Source organism: Ursus maritimus, unplaced genomic scaffold (assembly GCF_017311325.1).
Source record: "Ursus maritimus isolate PB19 unplaced genomic scaffold, ASM1731132v1 scaffold_14, whole genome shotgun sequence".
Classification (NCBI taxonomy): Eukaryota; Metazoa; Chordata; class Mammalia; order Carnivora; family Ursidae; genus Ursus; species Ursus maritimus.
The window spans coordinates 54,222,023-54,245,029 of NW_024423786.1; the positions used below are offsets into that span (position 1 = coordinate 54,222,023).

At 55.8% G+C, this 23,007-nt stretch overlaps 1 protein-coding gene and 2 non-coding genes across 5 annotated transcripts in view; 2 read left to right on the forward strand and 1 right to left on the reverse strand.

Annotated features, from left to right (window-relative positions):
* The first annotated feature begins 8,090 nt into the window (after window positions 1-8,090).
* TRNAV-CAC lies at window positions 8,091-8,163 on the forward strand. The gene has a single exon. It is a non-coding gene; the product is annotated as a tRNA-Val (tRNA).
* A 191-nt stretch (window positions 8,164-8,354) lies between these two features.
* TRNAG-UCC lies at window positions 8,355-8,426 on the reverse strand. Its single transcript has one exon. It is a non-coding gene; the product is annotated as a tRNA-Gly (tRNA).
* A 260-nt stretch (window positions 8,427-8,686) lies between these two features.
* The window catches only part of DPP9 (dipeptidyl peptidase 9), a 50,628-nt gene continuing 36,307 nt past the window's right edge, over window positions 8,687-23,007 (forward strand). The window contains exons 1-7 of one of the 3 annotated variants that reach the window (XM_040629542.1): window positions 8,687-8,846; window positions 9,784-9,836; window positions 11,979-12,069; window positions 15,851-16,104; window positions 21,129-21,241; window positions 22,433-22,606; window positions 22,688-22,856. In XM_040629542.1, coding sequence (XP_040485476.1) covers window positions 12,014-12,069; window positions 15,851-16,104; window positions 21,129-21,241; window positions 22,433-22,606; window positions 22,688-22,856 — 766 coding nt within the window. In that variant the 5' untranslated portion in view covers window positions 8,687-8,846; window positions 9,784-9,836; window positions 11,979-12,013. Of the gene's footprint in view, window positions 8,847-9,776; window positions 9,837-11,978; window positions 12,070-15,850; window positions 16,105-21,128; window positions 21,242-22,432; window positions 22,607-22,687; window positions 22,867-23,007 lie in introns of those variants that run through there. The other 2 variants (XM_040629541.1, XM_040629543.1) reach the window with 2 other exon arrangements.

A 23,007-nucleotide genomic window follows, 5' to 3' on the forward strand; every position in this document is an offset into this window, starting at 1 on the left:
GTTGAGAGCCCCCCCCCAGCCCTCGGCCCCCTCCCTGCTGCCGCCAGCTCGATCTGGAGACAATGCCCGGAGCCCACTGTCTTTAAGAGCAGGCTGCTGTCATTTGGTCTAATTCAGCCTGGAGACAGGGGCTAGAGCTGATAAACAGACCCCTACCCTGCTTTGTCTCAGCTGCCCCCCCCGTGTCTGCTCCGGAGACCTCCCTTCCCCCTGCCAGCAGAGGGCACCACGAAAGAGCAGAAAGGCCTGCGAGCCTCAGTTTTGCCATCTAGGAAAAGCTTATATAGCACTGGGGCACAGGAACTGCTGTCCGCCTGTGTGGCCTGCTCAAACCGACCCCTCCTCAATGCCCGAGACACTAACCGGTGGATCCCTCCCTCTAGTCGCCCTGCCTCCCTCTTGCACTCTGTCTCTTTACTCCACCCCAAATTCAAGGTCATTTTGTGGTGGGGTTTGGGGGTGTGTTGCAGGTGGGTCAGCGTCCTGCTGACAGAGCTGGCCTGCTCTGAAAGGGGGACCCGAAGGGAATAACACGCAGGGCTCCTTGGTTCACAGAGCTGGGGGGGGGTGGTCAAGGGACCAACAAGAGGGTTGTCACTGGGGTGAGCAGAGGGAGAAGAGAGGATGTAGGAAGGAGCTAAGGGTCTACCAGATATCTGGGCATCCCATGGCCCAGCCAAGCTGGCACATGAGACTGAGGCTCAGTAAGCCTGCTCTTTATGAGGATGAACTCGTTAAACCCTTCCCACCTGCCAGACCTCCCGAGTGAGAGCCTGAAGCACAGAGAGGGACGGTAGCTGGTCTACTGTCACAGCACAGTTAAGTGGCAAGGCTGAGACGTGAACCGGGACCCTCTGGCTCCAGCGCGTGAGCTTCTCACAGCTAAGCTGTGAAGCCTTACTGATATGGAGTGAAGGCAGTGGTCTCTTGGGAAAGTCGGCCTTACTTCCTCAAAGGAGAGAAATTTCTAGAAGGAGTCCATTCATTCATAGAATTAATGTCTTTCCTGCACACCACAAGCTGTGCATTGCAGACAGTGCAACAAGTGAGCCACCTGGGCCATGCTGGGGAGAAACTGAAACCCTTCTCTGGGGAGAAGACCCCTGAAGGGAGATGGGACATGGCCAAGGGGCAGTTTGGGAGGGGGGGGCTGGCTGAACAACAGGGAAACAGCAAGGCCCTCAGCCCCACTGACTTGCTTGGTGCCAGCTGCTGGACGCAGGAAGCCCTTCCCAGCATCACTGCACATTTAGCATGCAGGAGGCAGGTGCTGCTGTGAACCCCGTTATTCAGATGAGAAAACCAAGGTCAGGGCAGGACCCGTCTTGCCTAATATCACAGGTGGCTGCAGACAGACTGTGCTTGTTGGCGCCTCGGTGCTCTTTATTTGTTATGGACCCTGCAGGAGTGAGTTGGGCAAGTAGATCTGGTGCATGGAGAGCATGCAGTGGAGGAACTGGATAACTCGGTGGAAGCTGTTTAGTGGGAGTTGTGTCCCGGTGATCTGGCCGTGTGGACGGCTGGATAGCAGATTCTTCTTCATGGTGGGCTCGGGGTGAGCGTCAGGGAGAGAATCCTCACGTTGCATCTGAGGCACTGAGAAGTGTCTGTGTGATGACACTTCCCATCGATGGCAGAACTCATACCAGTGGCCCCACCTGGAGGAGCCTGGGGCCAAATAAAAATGGCCACGGACACTCTGGATTGAGCACCTACTATGTGCCAAGTCCCACGGTTTGCCCTTTGTTTATGTCATTCCCCCCACCCCCGCCATTACCCTCCAGGAGATAGCACTATTATCATCCCCATTTCACAGATGAGGACGTTGAGGCTCAGGGAGGGAAAGCCACCTGCCCAGCATCACACAGTGAGGTTCAGTTTACCAGGCTCACCACGAGAGCATGAGCGAGAAACCCAGTCTTGGGGAAATTCCAGCAGGTTCTCGGGGGTGGGGATGTGGAGAGACAGACATAGGGACCAAGAGGAGTTTTCTCCAGTCTCTCCATCACTCCCGTTCTGACTTCCCATCTGTCCCTACATTTAGCCTTCAGACTGCGCTGGTTTGATTGTACAGAGCTAAGAATATCCCCGAACAATGCAGTGGCCTCGAGATGCAAGGAGGTGAGGGGCAGTGATGGAAGGAAGGAGGCAGGGGAAAGTCTCCTCCATGCAAGTCCGCCAGTCTCTCCCTTCTGCAGCCCCTGCCAACCACACAGAGGGGATCAGTAATTCCACCTTACAGCGCTGTTGAGAGGACGAGATCCATTGGAAGAGTGCCCAGCGCCCAGAGGGTCTTCGGTAGGTATTACCTATTATAATCGTGTGCGAGACAGAATTTAAGGGACCCCCCCAGGTGGCAGGAATTGTGAGGGGTTGCAGACAAAAGGCATCATTTCATAAATCAATGAAATTTGCAACGGTAACATGGAGTGGAAATTCCCAGCTACTGCAAACCTTCTGGGGGAGTCAAAGTAGTGCCGACGTGGTTTTGAGAATAAACAGGAGTATTGCCGTTCTGACACTGAAGAAACAAACAATTTAATTTTTAAGTGTTTGTCAATAGCAAAAATTCCTCTTATGGAAATAGCACTATTGCATGGGGCGGGTGTGGGGGTGAAATGAGTGAGACTGTTCGTGAACAGCTCCTTAAGTCACTTGGACCTCTCAGCCTTACTCTCCCCATCTGTAAAATGGGGATAATGAGAATCTCGACTCCCATAGGGTCAGTTATGATAAAGAAGTGATTAAAACACCTAGTTCAAGACCCAGCACCTTAACCATCACTATCTAATCTGTTAACTATCATTATTTCTTTACTAATCTTTCATCGAGAAAGTGCCAGCTCACAGAGGATATGGATTCTATCACAAATGTCTCAATATATCTTTCAAACAATTTGAAGCAAATACTCTATATTCTTGGCATTTTTTAATGGGTTTTAATTATGAAATTAACACTTGGTTCATCAAAAATTCGACAGGGCAAAAGGGTGTAAGCGAAGCTTTTCTCCCACCCATTTGGAAAGGTCCAGTGGCCTTTATCTTAAGTTATCTTGGTTCCCTTGAACTTCACTTCTGTGCAAGGCAGTCTGGTCCAGGGATTGCCAGAGGCTACCCGCAGGGGTGTCTCCTACTGGATTCCGGCACTTCTCCAAGTGTGAGTCCTACCCCGTCTTTGCCCATGCGAGGGAGAACAGCCAGACCCATGTGTCGTTAGCCTTTTTTTTTTTTTAAGATTATTTATTTATTTGACAGAGAGAGACAGCCAGCGAGAGAGGGAACACAAGCAGGGGGAGTGGGAGAGGAAGAAGCAGGATCCCAGTGGAGGAGCCTGATGTGGGACTCGATCCCAGGACTCTGGGATCACACCCTGAGCCGAAGGCAGATACTTAACGACTGCGCCACCCAGGCGCCCCTCATTAGCCCTTTTTAACTGTAATGCTTCAGAGCGGGGGCTTTCCATGGGCACACTCCCTTTGCTCTCTCCCTAGTGCTGCCAAATGCGGGGAGGGCATTCTTTATCCAAATGTGTTGTAAAAAAAAAAAAAAAAGAGGGTGTTGTATTAAAGCCATTATTCTATTGCCCTACATGCTTTTCTGTACGAAATAGAAACTCAACTTGAATAGAAGTGTGTGAGTGGAAATTCAGCCCCCCCCCCCCGTGCTCACCCAAAGGCCATAGCCAGCCATTTTTGCGACCCATTTCACCAATCCCTTCCAGGGATACTCTGTGCATACACCCAGACATATTTATATCTGTTTGTATCCTTTTCGGATGGTGATCTCTATAAATGGTGGGGTAGGACATACGACTACCCAAATTGCCCCAGGTCAGAAGATGGAGGGCCTCCTTATTCATTTCATGGCTCCCCCAAACTGTGGGGGCACATTTGGGCTGTCTCTGTTCTTTTGCCTGGAAACCCATCAGACCCATATGTCTTAATATACTCATGACCCTGATAAGGCTCAGGGCGGATCTTCTAATGGCTGGTTCAGTTTCAATGGCCTTTTCATGCCCTGGCCTTCGGATCTCGACTCTCATTACTATAAGCTGTGTGACCTCGGGCAAGTTACTTAACCTCTTTGTGCCTCGGTTTCCTCATCATTAAAAGGGGGAAGCTGCTGCTGATAGTGCCCGTATCGTGGGGGTGTTGGGCGGAGTAAATGAGTTTAAAGTGTGACATTTCCTTAGAATGTTTCCCAGCACGAATTTCCATTATCTCCTGCATGTTATTCTCAGACATCCAAAGGGATCTGATGCAGCCAGCCTTTGCAACAGACATTTCCCAGACTGGAAATACTGAATCCCTCTCTGCTTCCCTTCTTTCTTTTCTCTTTCCACTTCCTCCCTCCAACTCCTGGAATGGGTAGACACCTGGTAGGACAGGTCAGCAATCCTGCCTGCCGTGGTGGCCTGCTTGGGGACATGGACACTCCTGCAAATGCTGGGGTGTGTGTTGAGGGAGTGGAGTGTCTGACTTTGAGATGCTGAGGTCTGGGGCTCAGAGTGGGACTGGAAGGGAGAGTGGTTAGGGCAGCGGGAGGGGCGGCAGGTTTTGGGAGGCACGGGACAATGCATGACTCCTGGTGGTCGTGTTCCTGCTGACACCTGGTGGAGAGAAGGAAGTATCGTCCTTTCAGCCTGGGCCACCTCTGAGACTCCCCCAGTTCACCTGCAGGACCTTGCTGGCAAACCCAGGCTGAGAGGGGGAGCAACGGGGTGTCACCCAGCGCATCGGCTGCCCCCAATCATTTTAAAGGAGTTTTTGTCTGTTTGTGTTTGGTTTGGTTTTGGCAGATGAATGAGCTCTCAGGCCTTGATGGGGTTCACGGGGGAGATGACATTTTTTTTTTTTTTAAGATTTTATTTTGTTTTATTCGACAGAGATAGAGACAGCCAGCGAGAGAGGGAACACAAGCAGGGGGAGTGGGAGAGGAAGAAGCAGGCTCCTAGTGGAGGAGCCTGATGTGGGGCTCGATCCCAGAACACCGGGATCACGCCCTGAGCCGAAGGCAGACGCTTAACCACTGTGCCACCCAGGCGCCCCAAGATGACATGTTTTCTGAGCTACTCCTCCTCCATCAGGAAGCCCACCCGTATTACTCCGTTCCCATTCCTAGGCCTTTTCTACTCTGGCCAACTCTCATTTGTTCATAATTTCAAGAAATGTTTACTGACCCCATAGTGACACATAGGTAACAAAATAGATTCAAACAAACAAGCAAGCAAACCCTGCACTGGTGGAGTCCTTACTCCAGTGGAGGAGACAGAAGAGAGACAAGGAAATAAAGCTACAAATGGGATGGTTTCAGAGACTAATAAGCCACTGAAAGAACATGGTGAAGTGATCAAAACTGAATTTGTGAATGCCAAGGTGGGGGGAACTCAGGGAAGTTTCCTCTGAGGAGGTAACATTGAACTCAAGAATTAGAGGAGGAGAGGTAATGAGCCCTGAAAATGCCTGTGCCAGAGGGCACAGCCCATGCAAAGGTCCTGGGGCAGGGCCCTGCCTGGCAATTGGAGGAACGGGGTGGGGGGGCGCTGTGTGTCTGGAGCAGGCTGGGCGAAGGGGAGAGAAGTGAGGGCAGGGAGGGGACCAGCATGGATCATCTTGCAGGGCTGTGCGGCCCTCAGGGATGATGCGGGCTTTTACCCAGGAAGGTGGGAGCCCTGAAGGGCTTTGGGCAGAGGAGGCCTGGATCTGACGCAAGGGCTCACAGGTACCCTCTGGTGGCCACTGCAGAGAGGACGGACTGTGAAGGCAAGGACATGAGCCAGGGCACAGGGCAGAGGGGACAGGCACAGCATGGTGGTGATGGGATGGACCAGGGAGATGGCCATGCAGTGGGGAAGAAGCCATCAGATTTTGGATGTGTTTTGAAAGCAGTGCTCATTGGATTTGTTGAGTGATTGGATGTGGGTGGGGGAGCAAGGAGTCCCGGGCAGCTCCCAGGTTCTGGCTGAGCATTTGGAAGAAAGGAGCTGTCCTCACCTCGGTCGGGGGGATGGAGGAAGGAGCAATATCTTAGTCTGGCCAGGCTCCTACTACAAACTACCACAGACTGTGTTTTATAAACAGCAAACATTTATTTCTCACGGTTCTGGAGGCTGGGAGTCCAAGTTCAAGGCGCTGGCAGGTTCTGTGTCGGGTGAGGGCCTCTTCCCGGGTCACTGACCACTGTCCTCTCCCCAGGGGCTCACAGGGCAGAAAGGACAGGGAGCCCTCTGGGGCCTCTCTCATAAGGGCACTCATGCTATTCATGGGGGCTCCACCCTCATGACCTAAGCTCTTCTCAAAGACCCCCCCCCATACTATCGCCTTAGGGGGTAGGTTTCAACATATGGATTTGGGGGGGACACAAATACTCAGTCCATAGCGAGCAGGTTCTGGAAAAGTAGGGAGCTCGTTGGGACCATGGATAAGTTTGGGATGGCCATGACACCCCCCACACCCTGCGTGGACACATTGAGGGTCAGCCAGACCCCCATCTAGAGCTCAGGGGAGGCCCAGGTGCAGTCAGGACCGTGGGTGTCCACCAGATGTAGATGGGGTTTGAACCCTGAAAGAGGACTAGGCCGCCAGGGAGGGGTGCATGTGTGGAGGGAAGAGGCCCGAGGGCCACGCCTGGGCAACGAGGGAGGGAAGGGGAGGTGGAGGAGGTGTCTGGAGAGGTGGTTTGGAAGCTTTGGCCAGAGCAGCATGAGGAGCTTCTAAGTTTCCCTCAAATTAGCCCACTCATCACCACCCCCAGGACAGCTGGACTGCTGCCCTGTCCCGCTTTGTAGAGTAGGTGGTCAGTAAATCATTGTTCAGTGAATGAATGAATGAATGAATGAATGAACGAAATACTATACTGCTGTCAAAAAGGATGTTAGGGAATGATGTCCAATAAGGGGAGAAGAATAATGCCCTCCTCCAAAGTCCACATCCTAACCCCCAGAACCTGTGACTCTGCTCTCCCACATGGCAAACGAGACCTTGCACATGCAATAAGGATCTCAAGATGGAGAACCTATTTTGCATATCTGGGTAGGCTTCATGTAGTCACAAGAGAGAGGCCGGAAGGTCCAAATCAAAGCAGGAGAGGCACCAAAAGAACCAGAGGCGGGGGTGATGGGAAAGGCAGGGCAAGCGGTTCTCCCCAGAGCCTCCAGCAGCGAGCCCTGCCCACACCTGGGTTTTAGCCACTCTGGACCAATGTTTAGACTCCTGTCTCCAAAGCTGTATACAGTAAGCTTGTGGTTTTTTGCAGCCACTGTCTGTGGTCCTTTGTCACAGTAGCAGGGGCAAACAAATATAGAAGGTCTTCATGCTTTGTGGCCGTGACAGTGCACCGCTGAGCCCTATCGGGCTCTGAGGCAGAAGGAAAAATGTGTGCCTTCTCCACACGTGTTTTACGTAATTTCCCATGGTTAATTTTTCCCCAGAAGTAAATGTTGAAAATGTGATTGACGTCTGTTTCCATTAAACGCAGAAAAGTGACATTACGGTAAGTTCTTAATGCTTTGAATCATAATACATTTGCTTTTAAGTTTCAGTATTTTCTCGAAGATGCTGTGCGGCGAAACGGCCTTTCAAAAATACACTAAAACAGGTATAGAGGGGCCCACATTCCTGATCTTGTCTCGGACCCCACTACGACATGGCAAGGCACTGCCCAAACCTGTCTCGATTTGTAGTTTTGATATATTGTTCATTATGGAGTCACTGCTAGGATATTTTGGAATATTGCATTAAAATACATTTACCTTGATTATTGCGTTTTTGGCACCCCCTCAATGTCTGAAGCTGAGGCCACTGCCTCGCTCTCCTTACTCTAATCTTGGTCTTGGAGGGGGCAGATTATACAGGAATGTGGCCCTAAATTCTTGCCATTACCTTCCTGTCCTCCTCCTAGCTCTAAAAAAAAAGAAAAGAAAAGAAAAGAAAAGCCTGGTTTAAAATGCTGACAAGTTAGCTCTGTATTGAGGCGGCGTAACAAGGACATGCGTGCGCCGGTGGCGCTTCTTGGAGGGCCACCGGCTCCGGAAGCGCGGGAATCCCCAACACCGCGCGCTCTATAGGGACCCCCAAGCCACGCCTTCTGTTGGTTTCCGTAGTGTAGCGGTTATCACGTTCGCCTCACACGCGAAAGGTCCTCGGTTCGATCCCGAGCGGAAACACACTTGAGTTTTCCCTCATTGGAGAATAGTGAAGCTTACTCCGGAGTAAATACCATACAGATTCTTGTTCCGTGGTTTTTAGATCTCGCCTGTCGTTTTAAAAGTTACTTCAAGGTAATAAAAAATTCCAGTTGGGAGATTTTAATCAGGAAAATTTAAATGGGATAACTTCAAAAACCAATACCCTTGCTTGCGTTGGCCGGGAATCGAACCCGGGTCAACTGCTTGGAAGGCAGCTATGCTAACCACTATACCACCAACGCTCTGCGGGAATTCGTGTTCCCGGCCCACCATTAGTAGAAGTATTATGGATCTGGCTGGATGATACCAAATTGTATGGGGGTGTTTCTCCCCAGCGTCCCTCCCTGCACCGGAAGATGCCGCCCCAGGGAAATTCCGAGCCTCTGGCCGCAAGAGCCGCACCAGCGCGTTCCCCCCAAGCGCCGTAGGCCCCTTGGTACCGCCCGGGCGGTGGCCAATCGTAGTCCGCCGCCTGGGCCGCTCAGCTTCCGGGTCAAAGGGGCCCGAGCCGCCGGCTCCCCCGTGTCCGCCGCTGCTGCTGTGCCCCGCGCCCGCCACTTCCGGGGCCGTAGTCCCGGGCATGGAGCCTCTAGTGTGAGGCCCCTTCGGCCCCGGGACGCCCTGCCCAGCCCGGCCGCCACTCCGCGCCGGCCCGGAGCCCGGTGAGCAGCGCCCGCGCGCCCTGTCCCGCCTCGGCCGCGACCCCGAGCCCGCCATTGACTGGCCCCACCTCAGCCCTGACTCTGGACCCGCCATTGACCGGCTTCTCGGGTGCCCTCTGCCCCGGCCTCCCCGCACCCCGGCCCTGTTGCGGGCTCCCGCCTTGGTTTCCCCTCAGTCCCTGGGCCCTCGTCAGCCCTTCTGCCCCTCCCGCCTCCTGCGGTGGCCTGGCCACCTCCCCGCCTCTCCCCGGTCCAGCCTCCCGCTCGTCCCGTCGCTGCCCAAGCCACCTGGCTGTGGTCCCTTCCGGGAGTGGCCGCACCCACAACGCTCTCCTTACCCGCAGGCTCTGGAGGTCCCCTCCCCATGCAAACACAAGCTCTCTGTTTGAGAGCGGAGGCCACCTCCATACCCCTCCCCAGCGCTTGGCCTCCCCCAGCCCACACCCCCACAAGAGCCAGCCCCTTCTCTCAGCCTCCCTCCTGGCCCGGTCCAGCCGCCCACCTTCTTCCCACGCAGCTTTAGACCAGCCTTGACACTTCCCCATCCATGCTGCAGCTGAGCCATCAGAAGTGCCCCGTTCCCTCCCCTCCCCTCCCCACCACTGCCGTTCTCCCGCCCCCCACCGTGAGGAAGTCACTTGTCTCAGTGGCAAGAACCAACGTGCTTTCCAGGAGCTGGGACTGAAGCCCTGGAGGTCTGCGCTGTGGTGTAGTCCTTGACTGGTTCCTGGGAGAATTAGGCCAGATGGGAGGTCTTTTCTCCCGGCTGCAGCTCAGGGCATGCAGACAGCACTGCAGGGCTGTGAGGTAGCTCTAGAACCCGTTCAGGTAGAGCGAATCAGCCTGGACAATCAGGACTCCCGCATGGAAGGAGAGCAAGTTGTTAGCCAGTCCCTCCATTAACCTGCTACATTAATGACACGTTCGTTCTGTCCAGGTCTGTGTCCCACAGCTGCAGCCGGAATGGAGGCTTTCTGGACCCTCTAGAAGGTCAGTTGTGCTGGGGTGGGGTGACCATGGTGGCTGGTGTGTGGGCTGGTGGGATTCATTTGCATGCTCCAGGATACAGAAGTCTGCAGGAAGTGGTTTTCTACAACCCTGAGGTCAGTGCCCTCTCGGGTGGTTGGCTGAGACCCAGGCCAGTGTCTGTGGCTTTATGCGCCTTTGTTGGAGACTTTTCTTTCCATCCAGCATCTCCCTCCAGCTGCCCCAGTAAGAACCCCCTGGAAGATTGTGGGAGAAACGGGGAATGTTGACTGTAGCTGGATCTGGCGAAGGTGTGGCTGCATCCGCCCCACGCACCTAAACACGATGCCTGGCGCTCAGTCAGCATTTGATGGGGATCCTGACTCTAAAGGGAGCTTTGGTCCAATTCTCCCCATGGCAGGATGATTTTCAGCAACTCGTTTAGTTGATAGTATTAGCTGTCATGTAGGTTCTGCCACATCTGGGATTTTACTTGAGCACTTAATTCTGACAGCAGCCCTTGATGTAGGTACCGTCTTAAGTAGCCTGGGAAATTGAGGCACAATTTAACTGAGAGGTTAAACTTAACCTAACTCAACCTCACTGAGAGGTTAGGTGGCTTCTCAAGGTCCCAGAGACCAGAAGTTGTAGAGCCGGGCTTTGAACCCCGTATCTCTGACAACAGCGGCCCCTCTTTTCACCACAGGACGGAGAGTGAGACCAGTGCTGCTTATGGTGACATTTTGCTTCATCTCTCTCCTACAATCTCAGTCCTGGGGCCACGCGCTGCTTTCTTTTTCTTGAAGCATCTGGGTACCTGCCCACCCAGGGGCCTGGCTCCTCAAAAAGGTGTTTGGTTGCTGACCAAACGAGGGCTCCCTTTGACTTTAGACAGCATTCAAGGGAGCACAGGGACTCATTAATTTGACCAAAAACACTTCGTGTGTGCCAGACATGGTTCTGGGCTCCGTGGATACAGAAGGAACAGGACAGATGTAGGCCTGACCCCCTGGAGCTGACATCCCAGGGAAGAGTGCTCACTCACCCAGAGCTGGGGTGTTCAGCTTCAACACCCAGATCATTCTTTGCAGTGGGGAGTGGAGGTGGGTGTCCTGTGCACTGTGGGATGCCTAGCAGCCTTCCTGGTCTGCAAGCCAGCACCATGCCTTCCAGTCGTGACAACCAGAAATGGCTCCTGGGAGCAGCATTGGCCCTGGCTGAGACCCACTGGGTTAGGGGATTCAGTTGACCCCCAAGAGACTCTATATTCCATAATCATTTGACCTACTGAGGTCCTAGGATGTTGCACCATTTAAATATGTGAACTAAGTGGGAGGGAGAGAGGAGGTGACTCACAGATGCTGGGGTTATACTGTCTGACCCATCAGAGATTTATTCTAGTGCCTAGGGACGGCCTAAGGATCTTACTCAATTGTTCCCCCAAATAAAGAGCGCAGAATTCCTCCTCATCTGCACACTCAGTGCCTGGAGCACCCGCAGTTGTGATGACCACAGATGTCCCCAGACATTGCCGGGGGGGGGGGCAGAGTCATCCCCCTTGAGAACCACTGTCCCAGACTCAGTGCTCTACAGGAGGACCAGGTGTTGTGTGGGGGTGACAAAGCAGCGACTTTGGACTGGGTGCCAGGAAAGACCTCTAAAGAGATGATACTGGAACATGGAGGAGAAGAGGGGGCAGGTCATACAGAAAGCAGGGGAGGGCATCCCAAGCAGCAGGACTGGCGAGAGCAAAGGCTCTGAGGTGAAAAAGAGTTGGTGTGTGTAGGGGAGAGTAAGGCCAGCGTGGCTGGAGATCATGGTCAAGGGCAAGGGGAGAAGGTGAGGTCAGGAAGGCCATCAGGGAGTGGCCACAGTGGGAAACTAGGGATTATTCAGTTTCTGGTGAGCACCAAGGATGGGGTCCTTGGCGTTATTTGAAACTGCCCTCTTCTCAGGGACTTCTCGCCTTGGGAGGACTGCACCTACATGACAAAAAAGATGCTGTATTCTGGCAAAGGCCAGGCACACTCTCGAATTTCTGGGCAGGGCCTCATCAGAATGCCCTTGGCATTGGGTGTCCCTGGAGAAATGGGAAGGGGAGGAGGGCCGAGAGCGGGCACTCCCAGACTGCTGGGAGTTGCAGCCCTGGGGTCTCTCTGCTCACAGGCTTCCCCACCCTCTTGAGGTCAGCCGAGTGGTTAATGCGGAAGGTTAAGAAGCTCCGCCTGGACCACGAGAACACAGAAGGTTGGAGAAGGTAAGGGATGTGGCCTTAGGAGCCCTGATCTGTGGGGTTGTTGCAGAGGTTCCCAAATTTCCGACAATGTCATAGGTCTGGGAAGATACCTGCCACCCCCTGCCACCCCCTACCTTTCTGCGTTTCCCCAAGACTCTGGCTGTTTTGCATGAGGAGGCAATGTGGGCTAGTGCGGGGTTTCTCAGCCTGGTCACTGCTGACATGGGGCCAAGTCATTCTCTGTGGGGGCCCTCCTAGACATTGCCTGGCGCTCCATCAGGCAGGATCAGCCCCAGCTGAGAAGCACTGGCCTGGTGGTTAGGATGTGGGTTTTGGGTCCGGCAGACATGGGCTCCCCTCTGCTTCCTTGTGAGGGTGATGTTGAGCAGGTCATTTGACCTGAGCCTACTTTCCAGCCTCCCAAATGCGGCTGACACCGCTGTCAAGCTTGCAGTGAGAAGTAATCATAATTGTACACACAAGGCATGGGCACTCGGTGAATCCCGTGTCTGGGGCCTTGCGTGAGATGAAGATCATAGCAAGTCCTCCGCTCAGCGGACCTGCCTCACTGTCAGTTTCTACCGCTCCTGGGTTCATTTGCTTTTAGCTAGTACAAGTCATGAGGCAGGAAGGGAATTTAAGAGGTTCTGGAAGACAGGTGTGATGCTGAGCACAGTGATTCGTTCCCCAGACACAGCTCCCAGTGTCCGGTGCGTAGACACGTTAGGAGGTCGGTTAGCGATGGAGACCCGAGTCCCCCCTTCCCACGTGCATCAGCTCCCCGGTGGGCACAGGCTGGGCTGCATGCTGAGTCTGTGGAGGCTGGTTGTGACCGCAGAAGGCCGACGTGATGCCAGGGGCAGCCCTCGTAAGGCAGAGGATGGCCTGCTGTTTCCAGGGAACCCCCACCTGTGGGGACTCGGCTTGTGTCCCCAGGGCTACTCAGGCATTTCCTCCCTGGAGCTCGGTAGGACCCCGCCCCTCACCTCCCTAGCGCCTGCCTTCCTTCCTACTTATCACTCTGTGGTCGGCTGAACGCTCCTAGACGGGCAGCCAGCACCGAGAATCTGCAGTTCCTTCTTGCTTTCTGTCTGCTTCCCTCGTCCCAGGCCCTGCTTGGGTCTCTGGTGGATGCCCCCGGGGGGGGTGTGTGCGTGTGGGTCAGTAGTCATGGCTCTTGGCTTACAGATCGCAGAAGTCCCCTGGGGCCTTGACCGTGACTGTACCGGAGCTCCCGGGCTACGTGCTGGTGGCCTCGTGGTCTGTGAGGTGTCCTGTTGACTGGCAGAAGGAAACTGGAGGTGGACCTGGCTTAAGTGGCTTGGAATCCACTTTCATTTCCCCAGTTGTGTAAACTCTTGAGTGGAGAAGCCCAGCACAGGCTGGCATAGGATGGGAAGGGCGGCATTGACTTAACCTCTTCCCCGTCCCTCACCTCCTCTGCAGTCTCTCTCCGCTTCTGGGGAGGAGAGAGGTGAGTGGAGGACCAGGACGTAGCACCAAGCCTTGGCCTGTCTGGGAGCTCAGGCCGCCTGGCTGCGTCTAGAAGATTCCTAGAAGTTTCTCCCGATGTCGCATTTCATTTCTCATCTCCTGGATCATGTTTTTGCTCCTTGGGCTCTCTGCAGTGATCGGAGGCAAGATCTTTTTTATTGTTCTTTGCTATGGAAATTAGCCGTGTGATTTTGTGAGTGCTTCTACCAGGCTCTTAGCTTATGGGGTCCCCTTTGGGAGCCCTGGAGGTCCTGATCTGTTTTTCTGCTCTGAGCAAGGCTTCAATTGTGGCAGCAGTTTCGGGAGTGGGAGGGGGCTGGGCCAGTTAGAGGAGTCCCCTGGCCTGGTTTTCTGGGCTTGTTGCCAGGTGCTCTGGGCCATGTGGGTTCTGGAGCACTCAGCCTGTCCTGGCCTGGGCCCTGGCCCCTGCCTAGCACTGCCATGCCCTGCGCTGCCCTAGAGGTAAACCACAGCTCTGCCGTGGGCCAGGACACGCTGCATGTGATCCTCGGGGAGTCTCCTGTCTTCTCTGGTTCGACTTATTTGACCCGAGGGCCCTGAAAGTTCCGATGGCCTGTGATCTGTGTCTTCAAAGCCACCATAGGAAGTACTGGACTGAGTGTGCTTTTTGTGGCTGGGGGGCAAGAAGCCCTGGCTTGCTGTGCTCTCCCCTCCCCCGCCCCAGCCCTGGCTGGGTCACGTAGGATCGAGCAAGGGAGGCATTTCTGCCTCTCATCTGGCACAGGGTCGGGTGGGAAAGGGGACTCTGAAAGTTGGCCCACAGGGGCCATACTCAGAAGTGTTTCTCTCCCGTTGCCTCTTGAAGCAGCAGGCAGGGGTCTTTCTCCTGTGATGGTGACTCTGGGCCTGGGTGGGGGGTGGTGGACTCTCTTACTGGCAGGGGCAAGGCCTTCTGGGAATTGGAGGGCACCCGTGTGAAGGGAGGGCACAGCTCTGCCAGGTGCTTCTCTAAAGCCCTTGGCCTGTGCTGTCCCTGCCCATGGGTCTAACAGTAGCAACTCCCACTTCCGACCAGTGAACCGCGAACTCCACCCGCAAAGCAAAGCCAGTAAACCTGGAGCAAAGCCACTAATCCTGGAGCCGGAGGAGTGCCAGCATCCAGCAAGGCCTTAGTCCATTCGATGCCCACGGATGAAAGGGAGGCCGCCCTGCTCACTTTGGCTGGCCTCACTTGAGACCCCGGCTCTTCCAGAACCGGGTCATTGTGGCTGTGTTTAGATTTCCCTAAGACAAATATTTGCCTGGCCAGTCCAGTCCGGTCAAGAAATGTGCTCAACAGCAAGGGTGGGAGGAGGGAGGGAGGGCGCCTTGGCCACAGCTGTTCAGGGAACTGGAGGAGAGAGGAGAGGGGCTGTCTTGAGGGGCATCCATCCCCTAATCTGGGGTTCTCACATTGCCTGAACATAGCTGCCTGTTTCTCTGAGCCCCTCTTGTGAGACACGAGAGTTTGCTGTGCTGGACCCGCAGCTGGATGGCATGAGTGATGAGCTTTGCCAATCAATTCTTTATGCTCAGTTCTTTGCACGTGAGTGTCTCCCAGTGGGCTTAATGCAAGATAGTCATTCCATGGCCCTCTGTGGAATACCTGCTGCGAGCCAGGGACCTCATGAGGTTTTGGGGACACTGCTGTGAATGGGACAGGAGATCAACAAATCGACCATTGTGACTAATGCTCTGAAGGCAGGGACAATGGTGGGGTGGGCAGCATGTGAAAGACTATTGGAGAGACTGGCTTCAGTACAGAACGTCATGGAAGGTTTCTGAGGACCTGACAGATAGAGATTTGATAAGTTAGTCAAGCAAAGAGAGGGGAAGAGTGTTTTGGGCAGAAGTAGCACATGCAAAGGCCCTGGGGCAGGAAGGAGTCTGGCCTGTTTAAGGAGCAGAGAAAAGGGCATTTTGGCTGGAGGACTGATAAAGGGGAGTTAAGTTCAAGAGGCTGGCAGGGATCAGAGGACAGAGAGCCTTGAAGGCCATGATAAGGACTGGTTTTTACCCCAGGGGCTGTGGAAAACCAAGGAAGAGCTTTAAGCAGTGCAATCATATTTGCAGTGGATGTGTAGGTTCCGTTGCGAGACTGTTGGAATCAGAGGTGGCAGTGGCTTGGATTTCAGAAGCGTTTGTGGTTGCTGGAAAGAGAATAATTTGGGACATATTTAGGGGGACTGGGAAAGTGGCATGGGGGTGGGGCTCGTCTGGGGGAGGTTGGGAGTGTCTGACGAGGGGGCAGCCTGTAAGTGAAGCTTGAGTATCATCCTCTTCCCACCCTGTCCTCTCCTGCTCATAGTTTCTCGCTGAATTCTGAGGGGACAGAGAGGATGGCCACCGGGGTGCCAGTGTCCGACCGGGGCGATGCGGTCGAGATGGAGGACCCGGCATCCCGCTTCCAGGTGCAGAAGCACTCGTGGGACGGGCTCCGGAACATCATCCATGGCAGCCGCAAGAACTCGGGCCTGATCGTCAATAAGGCTCCACACGACTTCCAGTTCGTGCAGAAGACGGACGAGTCGAGCCCCCACTCCCACCGCCTCTACTACCTAGGTAAGCCCTCCAGCTGCCCTCAAGCCCTGCAGGCCCCCTTGACCGTGGCAGGGTTTCTGGGACACTAAATTCTCTCATCTCCAGAGGCCAGCTGGTCCTATTAGAAGGTCCAAAAAAATGGGCCCGGCCCTGGGAAAAATGCCCCACAAACCTACCTCACCCACGGTGACATCTGTTTACAGTGAAGCTTTGGTGCATGGTGCCCATGGGGGTCAGGTGTGCAGGGAAGCGAAGCAGAGGGGGGCCTGCTGTTGCAGCACTGCTGTGGTTGGGCCTTGGACATAGCTCTGAGCCCCTGAGGTCGTCTCCAGTCCCAGGTGGCTGGGCCTGCCCCCCTCAGTCATTTCCCAGCCCCCCAGGCCAGTCTAGTGAATGACTGCTAGCAGTGGGAATCACTGGTAAGTCCAGTGCTCACCATGGGCCGGTGTGCTAAGAAGGGCCCTGAGGCTCAAGGAAAGGTGCCACGATTGTGTACCGTGCGTGCTGCGAGCTAACCACAGGGTGGCTGGCCACGGGATTGCCATCCCCGCCCTAAATACCTGGATAAGCGTGTGAATGGCTAGTAACTTCCTTCTCCGACGTGTGCCCGGTAAGCAGCACTGGGTACACCACCTGTGATTGTTGACGGGTTTGTGTTCCCCGCTGGCCAGGTGAGAGGTACTTGGCACCGGTGAGGCCTCAGGCAGGCCTGGCTCCTGGTAGGTGGGCAGTGAATATCTTATTGAGCAAGTGAACGTTGCCTTGCTTTGCCCGAAGGTCTGACAGGGCCCACAGGAACCGTGCTGAGCACATTCCTTTGGAAGCAGCACGACACACGACTGGTGACCTGGGCAGGTTTGCAACCTCGCCTCTCCACTCAACATCGAGGGCCCCACTGGCCTCTGAGGACCCACAGCCCCGGGGACGATGCCGGTGCCGGCCGGGCCCTCTGTCAGGGTTGGGGTGAGGGGTGGTGCACACCCGTGGACGCAGGTTGTCCTCTGCCCAGGGCTGACGCCGCCGTGGGTGCTGCATGGCTCTCCCCTTCCCAGAGTCGACCCAGCCCCTCTTCGTAGAGAGGCACATGGAAGCTGCACAGTGGTCTGGCGGACGCGGAGTTAGAAGAGGGATGGTCTAGCACAGGGCTCCGTGAGCGATGGCCGTCTGTTTTGCACATGCAGTCTCACCGGCGTCCAGCCGCACCCGTTCGTTTCTGTACCATCTAGCGCCGCTTCCAGGTGTCGTTGGAGCAGAGGCCGTGTGGCCCCCAAAGCTGAAAATACGCATGGTACAGGAAAGAGTTTGCCAGCTCTGGCCTGGGAACGGTGAGGACAGGGCGTGCTTCACGTGTCCTTCACCTGAGGGGGCGTGGCTCCTGGGTTCACACACGGCCAGGACACGTGGGCTGTAGTAGCTGCTGCTTCTGTCTTCCCCATGATCCCGTGACTCCCAGCATAGTTTCCCCCCCTCGCCAACTCAAGCTCAGGCTGGTGTCCCGGGTAGGGTGCTTGGAAGAGTTTCCTGGGGCCCCTGCTGTCACAAATCACCACCGGCTTTGGTGGCTTACAACACCAGAAATGTCGTCTGTCACAGTTCTGGAGACCGGGTGTCCAGAATCAGTTTCTCTGGGCCAAAATCAAGGTGTCAGCAAGGTTGCACCTTGCTCCCTCCAGAGGCTCTGGGGGAGAATTGGTCCCTCGCCTCTTCTGAGTTCTGGAGGCTCCCGGCGCTCCTTGGGTTGTGGCTACAAGTCACTGCCATCTTGGCCGCCGAGGGTCTGAAAGTTCCGCCTCCCTCATAGGGACACATGATTCCATTTCAGGCCCACCTGGGTGCTTCAGGCTACTCTCCCCACCTCCAGATCCTGAACTTCATCCCATCTGCAAGTCCGTCTTGCTGCAGAAGGCAATGTAGTCACAAGCTCTGGGGATTAGGACCTGAGTATTTGGGGGCCATTGGTTCGCCAACCACAGAGCTGCTGAAAGGGACAGAAACCCTCTGAGCTAGTTCGAGCCACCAGGGCCACCTCACAGGAAGGACACAGGGGTGTGCCAGGGAGCCCCCCTCAGGCCTCGTGTCATGGCCCTGGAACCTGGAGCTGCATGGGGCCCGGGCGTCTGCTTGGCACGTGCTCTTCTCCACACATAACCCCTCACTGTCCACCTGCCTCCCGCTGCCATGTTCCCAGGGTTACCCATCTCAGGTTCCGGCCACCAGCAGAAATGGATGAGCTCTCTCTGAACCTCTGGGAGAGGGAACTGGATGGGCTCAATGTAGATCACATGTCTGCTTGTCTGCAGTCTGTGCTTGTGTCTGGGGTTGGCATGAGCAGGTTCCTGCGGACTACAGGAGGCCTACCACAGTGGGTAGGGGGCAGCTCCAGACAAGGCCTGTGGATTTGTCTGAGACCCCAGAACCTTCCTAGGACATGTCAGAGCCATCCTGCCTCTTTCGGGGTGACATTGCTCACCCTTGAGCTGATCTGTGTGTATCACTCAGTACCTTTGGGGTACCCTTAACTTCCACCTCATGTCTAAGTTCTTCAGGCAAACCTCCCTGAAGCCCCCATGTATTTACGATAGTCTTTATGCTGGCGCAGCCCCCAGAGGAATGCTGGCAGCCAGCTGGTGTCTATGGTTGGAACAGAAAGGGCCTCCACGGGCCAGGCCCAGCGTGCACCCTGCCCCCTCTGCTTCTCCTGGGAGCCCCTGCCTTCTCAGTGGGCACGAGGCTTGCCGTTTTGTGCATGTGGAGCCAATCACCCCAGGCTCAGGGAAGGGTCCTTCAGGTGTGCACGATGAAGTCCAGTGTAAAGGAATGAACAGAGCAGGACTTCTGTTGCCAGGAAGATGGGACAGGGGTGGCTCCCCTGCTCCATGTGGGTCAGCTGGTCCCCCTGCAAATGGGTGTCTCATGTAGGACAGAGGACTGTGGGACAACTCAGGGAGTCCCTGAGAAGGAAGAGAGGCCTCTTGTGTCCTCATGACCTAGAGGAGAGCCCGGGCCCAGCGCGAGTCACGTGTCCATCAGGCTGGTTCCCGAGGCCGCAGTGCACGGTGACGGAAATGGTGCTTGTGCAGACCTGGGCCACCTGCCATCCCAGTGGTTGTTGGGGGCTGGGGTGGAGCTAGGCAGGGGAGGGGCAGGGACAGCAGAAGTCAGACCCTAGGCTAACACGCCCTGTGTCACCGTTACAACACAGGGAATGTGCTAGCTTGTGCCATTTGGTGCCATCACTTATTAAGCTGCTGGGCAGAGGAGGTGGCTCCGATGTCCTTGGCAAGGCCGCACTGTTGACTTCCTGTTTGGAAAGCTCTGGCTCTCCCTGAGAGCCCCGAGGACAGGGGCTGTCCAGAGCTCCTGCTGCTGGGTTGCAGACCGCCAGCTGCTGCCTCTCAGCCTTGCACGCTGCTCCGTGACCATTCTCTTTCACGAGGTCTAATTCATAGAGCCTAAAGCTCACTTTTTTAAAAGTGGACAACTCAGTGGTTTCTCATACCGTCACCACTAATTGCAGAACATTCCGTCACCCCAGAAAGAAACTCAGGACCCGTTAGGCATTGCTCTCCTCCCCGTGCCCCCAGCTCCTGGCAACCATGAGTCCACGTCCTGTCTCCCTGGAGTTGCCTGTTCAGGACATTGCGCACAGATGGGATCATGCACCACATGGTTCTTGTCCCCACCAGTCGTGTGAACTTGAGGAGGAAGGACGCCCTGTGGGTGGCCTGGGTGGGTAGCGTCACGCGCCTGTGGCTCCAGCTGGGGATGAGGGAGGCAACCGCACAGCGTCCAGGGTCCCTAGACGTGGGACCGTGAGTGTTGCTAACCCGCACATCTACGTGACCTCTGCATTTTCCGTAAATCGATTTCCAAAGGAAATCTTATGAACCTCGTATTTTCCCTTAAATATGTTCTTTTACTAACTATACTTCACATGCCATTTGTCTCATGAGTGGAAACACCACGTGGATTGCTGTGGAGAAGGTGCCTGTCGCGCTAACTGGAAAGGGACAGATGTTATCTGTCAGGCTCTAGCCCTGGACGCACCGAGCTTGGGGCGTCCCCGTCCCCCACTCGCAAGAGCAGGAGCATGGGGGAGGCGGTCCTGAAGAGAGGCCAGCATCATGTGGAGTCTTCCTCCTGGAGAAACTCAGGCCCGAGGGGGCTCGTGCTTCCTGTAGTCCATTGTTTGCCCGTGACCGACAGCCCTGCTGTCATCTGTTGAGTTGAAGACGCTACCAGCTGGGAAATAGGCATTACTTTATTTGCCACTAAGAATACCACAGCACCTTTGACAATAAGACACAGCCTGAGAGAGGGAGGAACGTGAGATGCGGCGACTTACTGCCGAAATAGGCCCACATCTCTCCAAGTGACACGTCTCGGGCATCGTGTGACGGACGTTGTTTCCTGCTCACTGCATTCACACACAGTCCTTGCTAGGCAGCTCCTGTCCTCTTCTACGAGGTCAGGTTAGATCAGTGGGTGGCGTCTGGGGACGTCTGTGGTTGTCACCACTGAGGTGCTGCTGACATGGAGCGGGTGGGGGCTGGAGGGCCGCTCAGCGACCCCCAGAGAGCGCCAGCCCCGCATCCGTAGTGGTGACAGGAGAGGTGCTGGTCAGGTGCACGTTTCCCAGCTGCCTTGCATACGTTGGCACTTACTCTAACCCTGCGTTAGTTCTTGGCCTCTGCAGAAGCCTCTAACGGAGAAGGACGCCCGAGACCGAGCCTCGCCTGTGGAGAGGCGGGTTTCACTGGCCTCCCTTTTGTTCTCTTGCATGCTCTTCCTTCAGTAACTTCGGTCAAGGTACTCGTGCAAACGTCGCAGAGGGAGGAAACCCTGTTACTGTTGCTAACGTACTTGCACCCAGGGTCGGAGCATCCGTGGGGAGGGGTGTGCCGCCAGGACACACTGGGAGGAAGAGGTCGAAGCGGAACCAGCCACAGGGAGCCAGGGTCTTGGCCGGAGATGGCCCTTGCCCAAGACCTCCTCCCTGTCCTGGGCAAGGTCCCCCATTTTGGTTTTTCTCTCTTCTCCCCAAGGGATGCCTTATGGCAGCCGCGAGAACTCCCTCCTCTACTCGGAGATTCCCAGGAAGGTCCGGAAAGAGGCCCTGCTGCTCCTGTCCTGGAAGCAGATGCTGGATCATTTCCAGGTGAGCCGCACAGTTGCAGGGCTCAAGCAGGAGCCGCCCTGGGCCCCACCCATGGGTGAGGGAGGCTGCACGCATTTCCGTGGGCCCTGGGCCCCCGAGCGGCCCCAGCCTGGCAGCTAGTGCAGAGCCTGTGGAGAGGGTGGGCCTCCCTCCTCCCCACTCTCCTCAAGCCCCAGAGTGGGCACTCTGATAAGAGCTCTTATCAGAAGCATCTCTTCCTTTTCGATGCCTCACCAAAGACTTGGAACCAACCCCGCGAGGCCCTTTAGTGGGGACTGGGCTAATAATTAACGTCATCCAAAGTCAGCTCACCCCAGAAGAAGATGCCTGGGGAGGGCCAAGGGTGCCTTTGTGTCTGTTGAGGTTGACTTCTTTCTGGTTGTAAAAGCAGTGTGACCGTATGGGGTTGTGTGTTGGTGGGGGCACATTCTGGATTTGTCCGTGCCGATATGACAGCTCTCGCTTCTGCCGTCCCTGGTAGGCCCCAAGCTGACCAGGCATGGGGTTCATTGTGCTTTGGATTCTGCTTTTCGCAAATGCATTTCTGGCCGTTAACATTCCTTGCATCTCCACGTCGTGTTCCAAATTCTCCTCAGGGAGGCTGCGTGGTGTCCACGGTAGTCTGCCTGCCTAGATCCTGCACGGTTAGGTGTGTGGGTGGTCAGGTGGTCCTGAATTTGTCCTGCTCCCCCTATGCAGACAGCAGGAATGGTTGCCAGTGGGTGGGTTCACCAAAAGTTCTGGCTGGACGGGATGGTGATCAGGTCAAGAGGGAGGGGTCTGTGGGATTGGTGCTAGGGACCAGGAGATAGTACCCCTTGGGTGGCCCTCCATGCCGGTGGGTAGGGGAGAGCTCTGTCTGTCTTGGAGAGGCTCTGTGGACAGACGTGGGTGCGAGTAAGCCCAGAGATGGGTCAAGAGAGGAGGAAGTCTCCGGTGAGCCCAGAACCTGTCAGCCTGCCCTGTTCTCCCCAGCCTGCTGAGCACCCTCATGGCTTCCGGGCTTGGGCCTGCTCTGGCCCCCTGGGAGCTGCCCTGAACCGCTCCGCTCAGCAGAAGGTTCTCTCTGGCGTGGACTGCAGGCAGATTGGCAGACTCCTCCCAGGAATGCCCAGACCAGAGGATCCACACCCAGGGTGCCGGGGTCCCTGGCTGCACTGCTGACGTGGCACCGTCCCCGTGTGTCCCTAGGCCACACCCCACCACGGGGTCTACTCTCGGGAGGAGGAGCTCCTTCGGGAGCGGAAGCGCTTGGGGGTCTTCGGCATCACCTCCTACGACTTCCACAGCGAGAGCGGCCTCTTCCTCTTCCAGGCCAGCAACAGCCTCTTCCACTGTCGGGACGGGGGCAAGAATGGCTTCATGGTGAGCCCTGGTCACTGGCCGGGGTTGGGGTGGGGCCTGGGTGGCCTCCTGTCCCCCTGAGCCAGGCCTCTGTGTCCCCAGGTGTCCCCCATGAAGCCCCTGGAAATCAAGACCCAGTGCACTGGGCCCCGGATGGACCCCAAGATCTGCCCTGCCGACCCCACCTTCTTCTCCTTCATCAACAGCAATGACCTGTGGGTAGCCAACATTGAGACAGGCGAGGAGCGGCGGCTGACCTTCTGCCACAGAGGTGAGGCCAGGTGGGGGGCTGCGCTGCTGGCCCGGGGGCTGGGGGTGGAGACCTGCGGCACTCGTGTGGATAGCCGTCATGGCCACTGGCACAGCTCCTGGAGTGGCCCCCATTCCTGCTGCATTACCCCTGAGCCCCAAGCAGCTTTTTG